Source organism: Podarcis gaigeae (assembly GCF_964106915.1).
Source record: "Podarcis gaigeae genome assembly, chromosome: 1".
NCBI classification, from domain to species: Eukaryota; Metazoa; Chordata; class Lepidosauria; order Squamata; family Lacertidae; genus Podarcis; species Podarcis gaigeae.
In genome coordinates this window covers 62,712,056-62,730,065 of record NC_139678.1, presented here as the reverse complement: position 1 = coordinate 62,730,065, position 18,010 = coordinate 62,712,056, and the positions used below count along the sequence as shown (strand labels likewise).

Here is an 18,010-nt window from a genome sequence, read left to right as displayed (position 1 = left end):
TGATCAGGTTTGCTTGGAAGCATCTCAGAGTGCCATTTTATATGGGAGATGCTGAATGTGTGCCTTTGGCATAGGAAGAAAGGGTTAAGTAGGCTGCAGAATACTGGGTTTAACTCCTATCAAGAAGCAATTTGCTAGAGAAGATCCAAATAGAGGATCATCTTCTTGCTGTATCAAACATAGCCCAGCTTCCAGCATAGTTAAACCAAAAATGGTGGTCACTATTGGAATTAAGGGTTAAACATGCACTTAAATTTCTCTAAAACATACATAGGTTTTAAGTGTGCTTGACTTTGGCTGAATCATATCAGGGGTTTCTGTAGGATTTGAATAAACTTTGGCTTTTTAAAGAAACCATTGGATGGATTAAAGCCAAGAGTTCAACATTATTTTCTTTAAATAGAATTTACAAGTTACATTTTGGCCAGAGTCCTGACACTTAAGTAAATTGACACTCATGTTTTACCACTGTTTTTCAGGAAGCTGAAAGAAAAAAGTTCATGCTCTGAGCTCTGAACTTTTAAAAAAAGAAGTCTGATACTTTTATAACCAAAGGAATGGCAAAATTCATTATCATTGTAACAGAACTGTAAATGTTTGTAATCAATCAATTTTATTACAGTGTACTATTATTGCAGAAGGATTAGCCAAAGGAGGCAAAGTGTAAATGGAATGCTGTACTCTAATTATAAGTGTCAGCAGAAAACTTTCAAGTGCACTTTGTCTTGGTCTGCTGGATCCTTGGTAACTCATCTTCCAAAACAAAATGTTGACTTTTGAGACAAGGTGCTCATCAGTGAACACAAATGTAGGTGGAACAGTGCTGTTTGGCAATACAGTGGTACCTCGGGTTACATATGCTTCAGGTTACATACGCTTCAGGTTACAGACTCCGCTAACCCAGAAATAGTGCTTCAGGTTAAGAACTTTGCTTCAAGATAAGAACAGAAATCGTGCTCCGGCGGTGCGGCGGCAGCAGGAGGCCCCATTAGCTAAAGTGGTGCTTCAGGTTAAGAACAGTTTCAGGTTAAGAACAGACCTCCGGAATGAATTAAGTACTTAACCCGAGGTACCACTGTACCATCATGTCCTACTGAAACAAAGGAAACAGTAGTCATGACAAAACTAAGTTTGAGAGGTTATATCATAGCAAAAAAGGTAAAGGACCTCTGGACAGTTAAGTCTAGCCAAAGGCGACTATGGACGCTGGCTGCCTCGGCGCTCACCTCACTTCAGGCCGAGGCAGCCAGCGTCCGTCTGCAGACAACTTTTCAGGTCATGTGACCAGCATGACTAAGCCGCTTCTGGCGCAACTGGACATGGTGATGATTACCAGAGTGCACGGAAATGCCGTTTACCTTCCCATGGCAGTGGTACCTATTTATTTACTTGTGTTGGTATGCTTTCGAACTGCTAGGTTGGCAGACGCTGGGTTAGAGCAACGGGAGCTAGTGCTATTCAACACTTTCCAATTCATTTTACCATCATTTTCATTACCACAAATGATGGGTTGGGAACAATGGGTTTGTTGCACTAGAGAACCAAATCCACTTTAATTTTGCAATCTGAATTTGCGGATATGTAATTGAATCCCAGCGCCAAAATACTGAGTCTGGAAGCGGCCTGTATTTTTAAAGCACTACTTTATAAAAAAAAAACTTTATTGGCTTGGAAACTTTTACATTCAAATTGAATTAAATCTTATGTTAAATGAAAGAAACCCCTTGATGGGTTGCTGCTCAGATTTTTGCAGTGCTGTCGAAGGGGCAAAGGAAACTACTAGAATGACATAATTAAAATGCCCTCCAAAACAGGACTTCAACATGTTTCTTTAAATATTTATTAGAACCATACAAAGACAGTATTCCTTCTTAAATGTAGCTCATATTAACTTTGATTCTGAATTAAATAGAACATTTGAAATTAAAATCAAATCAAAACCAATTCTCCACCATGCTCTTTTGCTATTGTCTAGGGGCACAAATGATTCTTTTGATAAAAAAAAGCTAGCAAAAGTATGGCAACATGAAAGTTACTGGTGTATTAGAACAAAAAAACTTAACCAGGTTTAGGCTGCAATACTAAGCATGCTTACATGACAGTTTCACAAGGAAATAAGTTTAGAAGGAGGAGGAGAAATATATTTAGGAGCTGGTGTTGTTATAAAAGAAGAAATAAGATTATGGAATAAAAAGAAATGTGTCCTTACACTGTGAACAGAACAATGGGAGAAATAATCCTTATTCAGGTGGTCACACACATAGATAATTGCTGGCTCCAGCTTCTGCATGCATTTCACATGTCTGCAGGGTGGGGAATTTTTTTCCAGCCCGGGGACACATTGCCTTCTGGGCAACCTTCCATGGGCCATGGGCCAGTGGTGGGTGGCGGCAAGATGAAAGTGGGTGGTGCCTACACATGCCCTTCTCCACCCAGACAAGCAAGAGGCATTACTGGAGCTCAAGGGCAACCCGCCCCTCCAGCCAAGTGAAAACACTGGGGGTCAGAAAGGGGTAGGGTCTTGGGAGAGTTCCATAGATAGAAAGTCCTTGAGGGCCACATTTGGCCCCCATGGGTGTTTCCTCATTACTGGTTTGCAGGTGACCATACAAAATGTCCTGTTTTTTATTACAACAGAAAGAAAAATGACAGCTTTTAGTTTGAGCTACAAACTGCTTGCTCTGGAATAATCTCAGCAAAATGCTGTTTGCGTCCCAGGAATACAACTAAAGTTGCAAATTTGCACGGTTAAGCTGATTAAGCCCAACAGACCAACTATATGGAAGAATGCAGTCCAATTTAACTGCAGCCTACTTCATGATATAACAAGATGTATAAATTATAAGCACACATACCATGGATCTTATGTCTTGTGTAAGTGTGCACAGGACTGCAACCCATGCCAATTTCACATGCTGGTTGAAGTGAGCTGTGGGCCATACCCATATCTGAGTGAATGAGAAAACAAAAGGTAAACCAGGGCAAAATGTGTGACCACATATACACACATCAGTGTGGATTTAAGACTCCTTGTTTTATCCACATATGGCTGTTGAATTTGTATTTAGGGGTGTGTTTTTTTAGGGGGGCAGTTTCTGGTTGAAAACAGCAATAGAAAGTCCAAATAAGAATACATTATTAAAGATACACAATGGAATACAAAATAGTTGTTAAATATTAGAATGCTTAACTTAATATGTCAAGATTTCATGTATATTTGTTGCATACCATTTACAATGTATACTTTCAAGAAATAGTAAATTTAATAAATACCACCCTGAAAAGCAAACTCTTATTAGAGGGTGTCTCATACCTCTCTAGGGTATCAGTGGAAATGAAGCTAAAGTAGGCCTGCTTCTGGATAATCCAGTATTATAATATTTTTCTCATTATGTGATTTCTTACTGCTTTGTCACATTGTTGAGGACACATAGCCAGTTTCTCACTAATGCAAGCATAGGTAAGAATAGTCAGATGCCTGGGGTTGGCCCTTATAGATTTTTGTTCAATCAAGCGGGAGCACAATGTGACCAGTGGTGCTGGTTTACACATAATGAACATGGTATGGGGCAAACCATTGCTGGACCACTCATGCCTGCAAATTCACAAGCAATCCTTCAAGAGTCACTAGTGAAATCACAACATGTTTCAGAACTAGATGACTGAGCACTGCCCAGGTTAATTAGTTGACTTGCCAATGACAGAAGGAAAGCCAGCTAGCTTCTGATATAAGGGTTATCTTACAGTGCAATCCTGTATTTTTCTGTTCAGAAGCCAGCCCCATTGAATTCAATGGGACTTAACTTCCAGGTTAGGTGGGTGGCAGTGCAATCCTAAACTCAACTCTCCTAGGGAAAAGCCCTTTACTTCTAAGCTGACATGTAAATAAATATATATAGAATTAATGGCTAACTTGAAAAGGTACTTCCAATACTTGATAAAAGAGCAGAATCAGGTAAGGGCTAGTATTATGCAAGGTACTAGGAAAAGGAATAGGTGAAGGAATGAACCATGCACTGAGAGCACTGAGATGTGTTTGGTAAAGAATCCTGTGGTCTTTACAGCACAAAGCTGTTTATTCAGAAGCAAGTCCCACTGAGTCCAATGGGGCTTCCTTCCAAGTAAGTATGCACAGAACCCACAGCAGGGTTTTCTTGTAGAGAGATGTAGGTAATGAAATGGCTGGAAGACTGGAATATTTTTGGGAGGGTAAGAGCGTCTGCAAATTCATCAATAATTTCCATCAAGCACATGTTACATTCAGTACTATGAAAGTACAGAAGATGGAGAGTAGTATTTTAGTATCTGAACAGATGTCTTAGGAATGCCTTTTATTCCAGACAAAACAGCCCCCTTGTACACAATACATCCAGTTATTTCCAAATACCTAAGCTCTGCAGAACTGTGTCATAGGCACTGCAATTGCAGAGCACCTCTTATTGTTAAACATGGCAAGTGAAATCCCTACAGTACAAGCAATTAGGAAACAGAGCAGCTAGAGGAAAGAAGTGTGGTGATAGTGATGATGTAGCAGAAAGGGGAAAGGATTTGCAGCAATGGAAAAGACTATTGCTACTTGGAGTCAAATTACTGCTGGGAATTCATATATCCCAGGTGGCTACACACTGAAATAGAAAGAAAGTCTTCTTCAGCCCTGCTGGCTCCAGGAGCCTTACTCTCATCCACTGAAAGCCTGAGGAATTAAATTCTTATTGTTTACCTGTACAGTACCTGAAATTCCTGGTGCAAAAGAAGAGTCAACGGGATTTGTCACCTTCTTTTAGAGTGGAAATCTGACTACCTCCGTTCCATTTTATACTTAAAGGTTACTTGGAAGCGTTCCCCTGTCTTTTTTTTCAAAGGGTACAAAATTACCTGTTCTGAGCTTGGAGTAATGTTGCCAGAAAGCCCTATTTTGGTTTTAAGGACTGCCCCTTAGTATGGAGCACTGCCATTCCACATAAGAGAAGAAATGTTTTTTTAAAAATGTTACAGCTCCACTAGAAAACCACTCTGCGGACACCATAGCAATTACTTTTTATATTTAGATCTGGCAAGTTCGAACTCTCGATGAAGGGAAGGATGGCTCAGATTCCAATCTCTCACTGTGGCTGGCATTCCAGCTGGGCTGTCTCCCAGTGGGCAGGAAATTTACATCCTGGAGGGAGCCAAGCTAGACTCAACAGTAGCTTCCAACTACGCTAAATCCTTTTACAGAATTTAAAACAATTCTTGCACAAAAGGAAAGAGGAGGAAAAGGATGGGAGTCACTGCTTCAAGTTTGGCAGAGTTTTTCAGGCAAGCCCTAGGGTTTCGCATCTTAAAGACTGTCACTTGTTTTAAAAAGTGCCTAAGACACAAACCCATATTTGATAGAACAAAACCCTTGATATTAGAATGTTCACAGCTCCAGCTCACCTAATTTTGCAAGTTCAGAGGAATGTAATCAGAAGTACACTAAGCACACAGTTGTGTATTTTGCACTGAGTAAAGGTAGCACAGGAGAGATGATGGCGGCATGGGAGAGATGAGATGATGAAGCTGTTACTCTAGGTATTCTCCATACTCTATGACTGGGATAAGTGTTAAATATGGTAACAAGGTGGGAATTTCAAGAGAGAGAGAGAAGGCTATATTCTTGCAGTCTTGTGTGATATGGATGAACACCACACCCTTGTACATTGCCAAATAAATAGTTTCCACATTCTGGCTCCATACAACCACTAATGAGTATTTGAATTCCTGTTTTTCCCAGCACACACTGAAAGGATGGGAAACTTACTCTCTTCTCTTGAGGCCTCATACAAAAGTTTGCAGCTACCTCTCTGGAAATGTTTACAAAAGATCACACCCTTCTGCTCCTGATTATGGAACCTAAAATAACTCCTTGATTTCATACTCAGAATCACTAATCAAGATTTTTAAAAACCTCCATGTCAGCTATCAGCTGTGAAAGAGTGGAATGAAACTTCTCTTTAGCTATCCTTAATTAAGTCTGACAGGCTTACAAAAGGGGGTAAGGAGCAACAGATTTCCCAGTCGTCCAGAGAATATGAGGATTGCAACATGATTTAACAACTATAAGTTGACAGACAATTAAGACTTATGACCTGGGGTGACCCTTGCAATAGTCTTGGACAGGTCACTCAGCTTCATCTCTTCCAATATAAAAGGGGCAAACAGTGGTCTACCTCACAGGTTTGTTGTGAAAACACAACCCATGAACAATTGGCTGCAGTTGGGAGGAAGCTGAGAGCAAGGTCCAAAAGCTGTTAGCAAGTCATTATCTTTTGGCCTCAGTGACTTATTTCCCTGGGTTACTGACCACAACTGGTTTCAGAGTGCCTAACTCTGCTGAATTGGGACCGATTGCAAAGTTTTCCCGTATGTCCAGGACTATCTAATAATATAAATACTATAAGACTCGTGGGATAGCTGTGCAACCCAGTTATCCACAACTGAGCTACTCTTGGTTGTGCAGTAGTGCAGGCTTCAAAAGCTGCTGACAAGTCACACTCCAGCCCCCATATCCACATCTGGAAAATGCATGCATATGTAATCCACCAATGGGTTTTTTTTAGCCAGCAAGGCTGCAGTTTGATATATACCTTCATGGGAGCATGGCTGGCTGGACTCAACAGATCTTATTTCCAAGCAGGCAGGTATAAACTGCCCTGTTAATTACTTGCACCTCCCTTTTACATATAACCCTCAAAGCAGAGGATGAACACAACACAACCAGCTTGTAAGCCACCTCTCCCCCACCCACAGGATCTATGTGCATTCAACAGCTGTGTGACAGGCAGAAACCCAACAGGTGCAGTTCTTTTAACACAGAGATGTAACAGTCACCTGCTGAGTTTCTGCAAGTCAGAAAGCTGGGAAAGGCACAGGAGCCTGTAAGCATTATTATTATTATTATTATTATTATTATTATTTAAAAAGCAAAACAAAACAAGTATTCCAGGCCATTTGGGGGCCTAAGACAGAAATGGCACCCTCCGTGGTGGCAAATAAAATAAGACAGCCCAATTAATTGCCAGCTTGCTGTCCTTTAATATAGCCCCACAACAACCTGTCCCCTGAGGAGAACCACCGCCTCCCGGGTTCCTTTGCACTTTCAAAGTGCTACGCGGGAAGGATTATATGACTGACAAATCACAGCCGCTGTTTCGAATAGCAGGAGGGAAAGCGCGCAAATTACGCGCGCGGAGGCTTTCCGCGCCTTGGCGAGCTGTTGTGGGGCGGCGAAAGGTCCCAAGTGGAGGCGTCGTCGTCGGCGTCCTCCTCGTCCTCCTCAGCCTTTGAGGTACTCGGTCTTGAGGCGGCTGAGGCGCGTGCCGTGGCTGCGCACGGTGAGCGCGAGCAGCTCGTACTTGTCCCGGAGGCCCGCCGAGACGGCCAGCGTGTCCTTGAGGAGGGCGCGCGCGTGCACGAGCATGCCGGCGAAGTCCTCGCTGAGGCGGCTCCCCTCGCGGCTCTCGTGCTCCTGGCCCTGCCGGAACTTGTTTTCCAGCTCGCCCAGGGACTTGTCCGAGTTGGCGTAGGCGTCGCCGATCTGCGTGGCCTCGCGGCGCAGGTACTTGCCGTAGCTCTCCTCGCCGTCCAGGTCGTACGAGATGCTCTTGCGGATGCCCTCGAGCACCCGCGCCGCGTCCTCCACCTGCCGGCCCAGGACGGTGAGCTCCTCGCGCAGGGTCAGGCCGGGGGCCGCCGCCGCCCGCTGCTCCTCCTCGGCCGCCCAGCAGCGCCGCCGCTCGCTCACCCTGAAGAGCAGCTGGCACTTCTCCGGGTCGTCGTTCTCCTCGTAGTCGCCGTCGGGCACGAAGTAGTGGTGCAGCGTCCCGTTGGACATCTCCGGGTACAGCGGCCCGTCGAAGTAGCCGCGGCACACGCTGCCCAAGCAGCCCAGCAGCCCCACCAGGCGAAGCCCCAGGGGCAGCCCCATCCCGGCCAAGGGGGGAGACGGAGAAGCGGCTCCCCGACGGCGGGCCAAGGCAGACGGCGGCGGCGGCGGAGCGCGGGAGATCAAGTCCTCTCGCCCTCCGCGCGGGGCTTCATTGGGGCTCGCGGCTGGGCTTCTCCTGAAAAAGATCTCTCGAGTCCCCCACGAGATCGTCTCTAGTCCTGGAGGTGGGAAGCTGTGTGCGCGGGGAGAGAGCGAGCGAGCGAGCCCTAGGGAGGAGTTGCTTTTTATTTCTTTCCCTCCAAGTTCCCCATGCACCTCCAGCACGTTTTTCCTCCTCCCTCCACTCTGCTTCCAAGTAAAGAAACGTGCGAGCAAAAGCAGAGAGAGAGAGAGAGAGAGAGAGAGAGAGAGAGAGAGATTCTAGCTAGACCTGCCTGAAGCCGCTTGGTTTGCTACCCTTTTGCTGCTGCATCTGGATTGGTGGTGGTAACGCGGGATCTTGGCTTTTGGCCGTAGGATCTCTCTTTCTCTCTCCCCCTCCCTCTCAAATTACAACCACCGGTCCCGTCACTTCTGCAAAAGTCCAAACGCCAAGTTTGGAAAGAAGCCTTTAGACCTCGGTGCCATTGTTAAAGCAACAGTGTCATCCCTTGTGGAAAGCTGGACTTGGGTGGGGTGGGGGGAGCGGTTGGAGAAATAAAGGATTGAGGGGAGATCCCCAATTAGTTACTCTTGAAGAAGGCAGAATGCATGCCAGGCACAGCTAAAGTCTGGGAGAATGCCAGCAAGATTTCCAGCAGAAATCCCAAGCAAGCCCCGTCAACTTATTTTGAAGACAGACATCTGCAGGAACAGCAGTGTTTTGGGATGCTTGCACTAGGGTTGGGTACTGAGCACTTTGTAATGTCTTGCGCCATGCACATGCCACACCATGATTGCAACCCCTTTGAGGGGAGGAGGGGTTTGTGATGTCATGAAATTGAATGAAGCAATTGCCACATGGTTCCAGATGAACGTGACAGCTGCTTGTGTGACTAGGTCTCACCTGAGCCCCACTTTTTCAAGTTTTTAATTAAAAATTAACCCTGGCCCAGGGTTTCCTTTGAAGGTACACATGGCCACCACCTTGCTGAAGCTAAGCACACACAGGTCTTTTTATTTTGCCAATATAGCTGGAAGAAAGATGTAAAAACACCACTAACTGACATTAACAATAACCATACTCCATCAATCCTAACTTCAGCATATGGAATAATATGTGTAGTAGGTATTTCAACAAAGATCAGCAATTAGGAAAGGGCAGTGTGAGATCTTCAGACAACTGAGTAGTAGATGCTGACTTCTTGTCCTTCCTTGCAGGATCTACATTTATTATCCATATGTTAGTTCCCACATCACAGGAAGATAATTTAAGAGTGTGCGAACAACTGCAAAAATATAAATGATTTCTCCAAAACATATCTCACACAAACAATAATTTCTGACCAGAAAGCCAACACCACAGGGCATGCCCACATCATGTGCCTCAAAGAGGTGTTTTTAGTACTGTATTACACTTCCAGCATCTACATAGCCAGTTCCCTCCTATAAAGGAAGTGGCATCTAAAATACCCAGAGCATCATTTTTTGTTGGCTCAATCTTGATTTTAAATCTAAAGATGGTAAAGCAACTTGCCATGGACTGAGCTGAATGAAACATTCATTAAGTTCCTGAGCATCCAATTTACAACATTTCAATAAACATTTATAAACAAGTAATATGACTTCAGCTTTCTGCAAAGATTTAATTGTTTCCTCAAAATAAGGCAGTAACTATACATAGCTTGAAAGAGCTTAATTTGTAGGTGGACTGTCATGAGAAAGTTTGGCACAAGTTGCTCAGTCCAAACAGTTTGCGTTGCAGGGTTGGGAAGCTGCCATCTATATGCAACCAAATGGGTTTTAGGGTTTTAAGCTTAATCCCATTGGCTCTAGAATAACCCTAAATCATACACCCATTGATATGTCCGTGGATTTCAGTTGATCTACTCGTGAGTATGACCTAAAAGAATGCCACCCAATTATTTAATGCATGAACTTATTCTTAAGCACAAAACCAAAATGGGATGGTTTTAGAAAGACTTTAGTGGAAGGTAGTGCTACAACCAAGAAATACAAGGCACACATTGAAGATAGTTACATATCAACTTCTCCATGACCCAGTTCTCAAGGGACATTAATAGTGCTTTGCCAGTTTACATGGTCCAGAATGGCACTGCAATTGCTGCCCAGTTGGTGCTGACATGTGACAAGGCCCTTTAATGGGTGGTTCCTGGGTTGTGGAATCCACAGTTAAATGCAGACCACCAGCCATGTATATGGGTCTCTAAAAGTTCAATAATATTTTTGTTGTTTGCCTGGGACTATGAAAAGAAGGTTTGCTAAGCACCTCTAAGGTTGATGAATCATAAGTTGTGCAACCTCCATAACCCATTCATTTCTAACTGATTTCTCACCCTTTGCTTGGACTTTCCAAGACTGGTTAGAATATTGAATGTACGGAAACTCAATTAAGGACAAAGGTCAGCAACAAAGGAGCAGACAAAACCATATAGGAGTTACTCATAGAATTATAGAGTCTTAAGTAACCTCAAAGATAGTTCAGCCCAACCTGCTGCTGACACAGGAAACTCACTGTGAAAATGGGTTATAGGAAACTGCATCTCTTCTACCAGGGCAAGGAAAACTGGCAATGGATCAATAGGAGGAGACTGGATGTGTGATGATAGGTAAACAGTGGAAGCGCTTAGGTGTCTATCAAATGGATGTTATGTGACATCAAGAACAAACGCATGGGTTAGGTGACTAGAGACTTAATAGCCAGACACTCTCTCTCTCTCTCTCTCTCTCTCTCACACACACACACACGAAGAGATACCAATGACCGTCCCCAAAGAATTATAATTGAATTGTTACTATGCATTGCCTACCAAAGCCAGCTAGTTTTTGTGTCGCCTTTTAAACTGAACTTGGAGAAAGCAAGACATAGCTCTGTTCTCTTGAAAGCATGTGGAGCTAATCCCGATTCTGTTTTTGATAGCAGGCACGCTGTGAGGTTCCTTTGGCAGATGTGATGCAGAGTCCTGTTCCATTAATAGCTGCATGGTGTGGAGATGTCTGACTGTTGAGACATCACCCAACACCACCAAAGTGATTGCGTTCAGCACTACCAGAGTGACTGCAAGCTCAATGTGTGCTGTGATTTGAACATGTTTGGGAACCGCTAGGGCACTTCTCCTTTGACTAACAGAGCAATAGCAGAGGAGCGTGCACTTAGGAAAAGAACAGCTAAGTAGCTGGCATGCTAAGTCTGCAGTTTATACAGCAGTGTCTCAGTGTTTCTCTGTGCTCCCCATCTGCCATAGCCACCTGTTGTGTCTTACATTCAGTTTAGATTAGGAACCTTTTCAAGACTCGGAGTGCCAAACATTTTTGCGCCAGTATGGTGGGACCCTGGATAAAGTGTCTAATCCCTATGGCAATAAAATTGCTAACTATTGCTACTACTGACTCCCATGAAGCTCTGCAGCTGCACAAATATAGACCATGGAATAATACAAAGGCCCAGTTCTTTAGCCTATTACATAAATTCATAGAACGGCACAGCAGGCTCTAATAAGGAGTGGGTGGCTAAAAGTAGGTCTCATGGCATAACTGAAGGTTGTTTTTCTTTTTAGAATTCTTCATCTCCCTGATGGGGTTTCCTGGAAATAATAAGCACCTCAGAGCAAACACTCCCCTCCCCACATATAATTAATAGGTGTGCATGCAACAATATTTTTTTTTTTGTAGGAGGGTGTTGCTTTATGGCTCAGATTTACAATGCAATTTCCACAGGGTTTAAAAGTAGCTGGCTTAAGTGTTTTGTGAATCACTTCCACTTCTGAGGCATTCCCGGGAAGACCAAGTTTAAACCAGGCTCTGTTAAACCTTGACTGGCTTTGAAGAGAGCCCAATATAGATTTGCTTGCCAATGGAGACAGATGTTCATGGATGTTATTTGTACCGCTTGAGAACTTTGTGTGTGTGAAAATACTGCATATATATAAAAAGTAATCTGCATATCTGATTTGGACGCTAAACACCAGCATGCAGCTGTTTGGGTATGCACAATTACATCATGCAAATGCACTTTTCTGGCACATACACAATGGAGTAGATAAGAACCAAATTTGCTCGGTTGGGGTTGGTTTGTCCCCTGTGTGACACCAGTGAAGTCGATGCCCAGCTTTTCTCCTAGGACATGATGTTGCTACTGAAGTCAGCGGAAGCTGCGTGTGCTCGTCTGCCAGGAAAAGTGACCTCATGCTTCCTTATATTTAAAACAGTTCTTCTTGACTGGAAAGATGAAAAGACTGTGTTGCTCTTCTGTCATTTGTTCATTTAGAGTCATGGTAGTTTGACAAAGACTCTCTTCAGAATACAGATAGGTAGCCGTGTTGGTCTGCCATAGTCAAAACAAAAAAAAATCCTTCCAGTAGCACCTTAAAGACTAACTAAGTCAGTTCTTGGTATGAGCTTTCGTGTGCATGCACACGAAAGCTCATACCAAGAACTGACTTAGTTGGTCTTTAAGGTGCTACTGGAAGGAATTTTTTTTGTTTCTCTTCAGAATAAACACTTCTGTTCCAGTGGCTGTGTTTGAATATATTTACTCTCCATAAGGTCCTAAAGGACTCACAGGCATTTAGGGCAATATTACTATTATTATTATTATTATTATTATTATACTTATCAATTGCTCTTTTTTTTAACAGAAAGGTGAACTCAAAGTGGCTTACAGAGAAACATTAACACAGAGTAAAAACATCCAAAATTGCTCACCAATAACACACACATACACGAGAACAATTGGAGCCAAAGATTAACCTGAGACCTATCACCATTGGATCACCACAGCATTATGGGTGCCATTAGATAACATAATTAAATGACATTTACTAAATAGAAACCTCAGATACAAGTCTTGTCAAAACATAACAATGTCTGGTTTGTTCACCTTGTAGCAGTTTTCCTGGGCTGAAGCACCTTAAACTAAGGTGGGAGGGTTACATTTATGAATGTTTTTATATGAAGAACAAACACCCCCCCCCCCCATTATGATAAGGAAGAAGTCCAGGTCAAACCTTTCTATCAAGTTTTCAACAGGCAGGAAGATTTGATAGGAGATAGCATTTTAGTCACTCAGTCTCCCACTTGCGGTGATAAGTCCAGGGAAAGCTATACCACTTGATTTTTATCATTTAGTGCCCTTCAGCATCATTTCTCAGCCACCAACTCTTGTGTTCCTATGACTTCTATGGCCAGCACTGGAGCACATCATTGGTGAGATGATCATGGAGGATATTTGTCGGGCATTCCTAGATCTATGTTTGTGTGTTTTCGATTAGCATATTTTTCTCTGTACTTGCCAGCTACTGTAATGAGCTCCACATGTTTGATGTTGTGTTGGTGTTGTGGGGGGGTGGGGGTGGCAGGCTGTATTGAGGCTTGGTGTTTAAAAGAATAAACGGACTCTAGAGTTTAATGTCTCCAGTTTCTAATGCTGGCTAATAGCCTAAACGGTTTCATCCTTCTTGCTTTATCTTTCTAGCCCCAGTGGCAGATGGTCTTGCTTGCTGCTGTTCAGGAGAATACTCAAGGCTTGGATAATAGAATGGATCAATCAGAAATACTATTATTTTCCTTGCTAAGATTTATTAACTGTGTTTGCTATCAGGGACAGTGTGTCCCTTTTTCACTGCTTGAGGCAAAACGAGAAGTGCCACCAAACATCCCACCTCTGCTGGCATCTCTGGCACCTGTGGCAAAATCTTTGCCTAAGGCAGTTGCTTTACCCCACTTTGTGGGTGGGGCAGCCTTGTTTGCTATGGATAGACACAGTGAAACTGACACCGTCATAGAAACAACTGAAACTGTGTGGAATTATTAAACACAAGGCAAAGCGTAGAGCTTGACTCACTGTCAGATGGTCCAATTCACTCTGGAAAGATGAGTTAACTTAGGGAGCAATTCAAACGCAAGATCCGCTGGGATGAGTGGAGTTTGGAATAGGTGGGCCTCTGGCTGAAAGGGGGTTAACCCCCTCATCCAGGCTCACCCAGAGATATGCCAGGGCTTAGTCCTGAAAAAGGGGTGTTTGAGTGGAATGGTAGGGGTAGGGTTGAGGGTGGGACAGGACAGGGTAAGAATTACCCCTATTCCTATGTTTGACTTGTTCATGTCACCTAGCAACTTAACCTAGAATTTACACTGGCAGGAAGGGTGGTGTAAGTCAATCTCTATTTTAAAGGCTTTTCCCTCTTCTGCTAGGCTTGGGCTGGCTTAGTCAGCAGTAGCCTCTCTCCTGAATGGAATGTAGAATGGGGTAAATTACACTTGCATAATTTACCATAATGCTGGCTTCCTATAGTTTGGATTGCTCTAACCGCCAGCTCCTATTTCCCTGTGATTTCTGAATTTCCTCAACATCGAAATAGGCCTGGGAGTTCCTATGTTAGTCTGATCTATCAAAACTAGTGTTTTTCTGACATGTGAAATTACAGGTTGGCTACATGCCACCAACTGTGTCTGCCCCTGGACTCATCCCTTAGACTTCCATGGGATCTTTGTGGGAGATTAACTGCTCTGGAGTTAAGTGCTTTGTGTGTGAATCATGTCCTAAGATTGAATCAGCCTATATACCATGGATATACAGACTTTTAGTAATGCTTGATTTGTTCCACATGCTTACCCACCCTGCAGCAAAATATGCTTTCCTAATGCAGCAACATTTGTAAACCTCACAGTGCCAAGACACAATGGTACAATCTGGAATGGAATCGGTTTATAAGTGTAAAACAAAGTGCTCCACAAATCAGCTAAGTAGGGGTTCTTGGGCAAGACTTCTGGTCTCTAGTGAGAAAGTTTGAGAAGTCAGCATGGTCATGAAATCCTTGAGTGCTTCCCTTAAATTTCTAGCTCTGTCTTTAATAGACCAAAAAGTCAGTTTTAGTATATCTGCCCAAATGGATTCATTCTGCCATTTCATTATTGTGTGTTTTTACAACAAATTACTTTAAAATGGTATGCATTTTGCAACTGAACAACATAACCACCAAACATATGGTTTCAATGGAAAAATACTAATAGTTCTATAAAGAAAAATGACTCCGCTACTTTAACAAATATGATAATCAAATTCAACATAGTGGAAGGTCAACAAAAGAAGGCAAAGAGATTGTACCTATGGCCAGCGCTATATTTATTTTCTCAACACAGTTGATCATTCCACAGCTTTTTAATGACTATATCCAACAGTGATTTCATTCAGCACCATCAGCACTGTGTTATTCTTCTCTTCTCAAGCTTGAGTGGAATATAACGGAGAATTCAGATTTCCTTGTACAATTGACTATTTTTACAAGCTTGCACTGGGAGTTAATGCATTATATGAATTGCTTCTGTATTTGTAGACTGAAAGTTTCCATGCTGATTAGTAGCCATTTGCACCCTCTGCATCCCACATCAGAAAACAGAACTAGCGGCATTTGATGGAACAGAAAGTTAAGTCTTAAGGCATTACAGCACTTTTTATGGATTTGGCAACTTTTTTGCTACTGCAGACTTAACTGAGCTACTGTTTTGGAACACCAAACAAGAATATATTTTACAGTGAAATATCATGGGCCCTTTTCTTTGCTTAGCAAACCAAATCTGACTTCTAATAATGAAGCATGGGCCAGGTTAACTAATATATGGTTCAGTGGAGGGAAAGATTCCTTCATGATGACAATAGGAACTAGAGGATTTATATACAGTATCTGTTAATAATTCTGTAACTAATAACATGCTACAAAAAATACATTTAGGTACTTTGAAACAATTTATACAGCTTTTAACCTTCTGAACTAGGTCTTGTAAGGACCTGCAGGACTTAGGTTTATTGCAGGGATGACTAACCTTCCAGATGTTCCTGCATTACAACTTCCACATACCTAACCAGTGGCTGTGCTGGCTGGGGCTGATGGTAGCAGGAGTCCAACAACATCTGGAGAACCATAGGCTAGCTACACCTGAGTTATTGGATCCCATTATCAAGAACTTGTCTCAGAGACTCCCATCCAGCAACCAAATCCCAAGACCATCCATCATCACCCAGTACTGCCAACTGGGCATTAGAGTCATAGCCTGTTTACCATACTCTGATGTGACATTTCATCAATATCTAGTGTGAGTCACTTGATCTGCTTTTTCTCCTGGGATTGCTTCATTTCATCTCCACCATCCTGCATGGTTAGTAACCTGCCACGTCTGTCATTTCCATCCATGTCCCTCCTCTAGACATGACTGAGTCGCTGACTCAGTCCTCCTTCTGCCATTCATGTTGCTCTGGTCCTGCTATTGTGTGGAGCAACGAATTGCAATCTCTTGCTCTCTTTCTCACCTAGCACCTGTCTCCCTGAAGCAGATGCCAAGCTATTCAGAATCCAAAAAATTGGTACCACATTACCATGTGAACAGCAGGAGTAACGTTTTCCAAAATAATAATTTGATGCACATAGCATTCCCCCTCCCTCTCTCTCATCTGTGACTCATGTGAGAAACATTTCTTATGAATCATCTGGAGATCAGTCCTGGTTTTGGCACTTGGATATCCTACACTCATTGCTCCACACGTTTCGCAGACTGTTGGTTATGTGCTTATTGTGGACGGGCTATTGTAAGGTGAAGGGATACCTCAACATTTCACATTGCGTTCAGTCAAAAGTGTACATTGGCACAAAGTGCTTTGAACCACCCTGGAATCTATGGATGAAGGGTGGTATACAGATTTAATAGAATAAATAAAAAGTGAGGAAAGAACAGGTTACTTTGTACCTCTGTATCTCTTAAAGGTAGAGGTAAAGGGACCCCTGACCATTAGGTCCAGTCGTGACCGACTCTGGGGTTGCGGCGCTCATCGCGCTTTATTGGCCGAGGGAGCCGGCCTACAGCTTCCTGGTCATGTGGCCAGCATGACTAAGCCGCTTCTGGTGAACCCGAGCAGCACACGGAAATGCTGTTTACCTTCCCGCCGGAGCGGTACCTATTGATCTACTTGCACTTTGACGTGCTTTCAAACTGCTAGGTTGGCAGGAGCAGGGACCGAGCAACGGGAGCTCACCCCGTTGCGGGGATTCGAACCACCAACCTTCTGATCGGCAAGTCTTGGCCAGTGTTAATTGCTACAGTTATGTATAACACAGGAAGCTGTCTTATGAGGAATCAGACCATTGGTCTATCTAGTTCAGTATTGTCTACACGACTGGCAGCATATCCTCGGGTTTTATGGCAAGTTTTCTCTCAATTCTACTTGGAGGTGCTAGGGATGTCTGCATATCAAACATGTGCTACCACTTATCAACGTCTCTTCCTCATAATACAGCTTCTTATTTAGAGAAGAGATTATAAGCACATCAGTCCAGTCAAAGGTCTACTATGTTGAAACATGCACAGGGTGAGAGACACAATCCGAAATGAATGTGATTGCTTCCTCCATGCTGGAGGTTCTGGTGCAGTTAGTAAGGCAAAGCCTGTCTCTGCATGCAGGCTATGCTTGTTAGACTGGGGCAATACAGAGAAAACCTGGAAAGAGGCAATATTTAAGAGGGTTGAAATTAGCTTAATAAATACTTCTTCTGTTTCACTGTTGCCCCTGGTCAAGCAGGTTTTGCATGTTTGGGGAACAGAAAAACCTGTGCAGCCTCTTTAACAGAGGCAGAAGTGGAATGAGCAAACATAGCATAAGCAGCGATCTCTATTTCAAATTGCCTTTAACTCCCATTGAGAAAAATCTGCTACTATCGCCTGTCTTCAGCCAAACTTAAACCCATTTAATTTTTGGTGAATTGAATTTCCAGTCAATTCCATGCATGTTTCTGAGTAACTGAAAATGAATTTCAGAGAACGCTACAAATTAAATAATCGATCGATCAATTGATCGATCGATCAATCAATCAATCAATCAAGGAGCCACTGTTAGTATGTTGAACTGAGACCTGGGAAACCAGGGTTTGAATCCTCACTCAGCCACAAGGCTCA

General features: G+C 43.1%; 1 protein-coding gene and 1 long non-coding RNA gene across 2 annotated transcripts in view; one reads left to right on the top strand and one right to left on the bottom strand.

Annotated features, from left to right (window-relative positions):
• Positions 1-1,209: 1,209 nt before the first annotated feature.
• Positions 1,210-18,010, top strand: part of LOC310851138 — a 39,506-nt gene continuing 22,705 nt past the window's right edge. The window contains exon 1 of the long non-coding RNA XR_014567588.1: positions 1,210-6,658. This is a non-coding gene — a long non-coding RNA (uncharacterized lncRNA). The remainder of the gene's footprint in view (positions 6,659-18,010) is intronic.
• On the bottom strand, positions 1,827-9,695 carry FIBIN (fin bud initiation factor homolog). The gene has a single exon (XM_083752913.1). It carries the CDS (start codon positions 7,946-7,948, stop codon positions 7,298-7,300), a length of 651 nt encoding a protein of 216 aa, XP_083609039.1. The 5' UTR covers positions 7,949-9,695; the 3' UTR covers positions 1,827-7,297.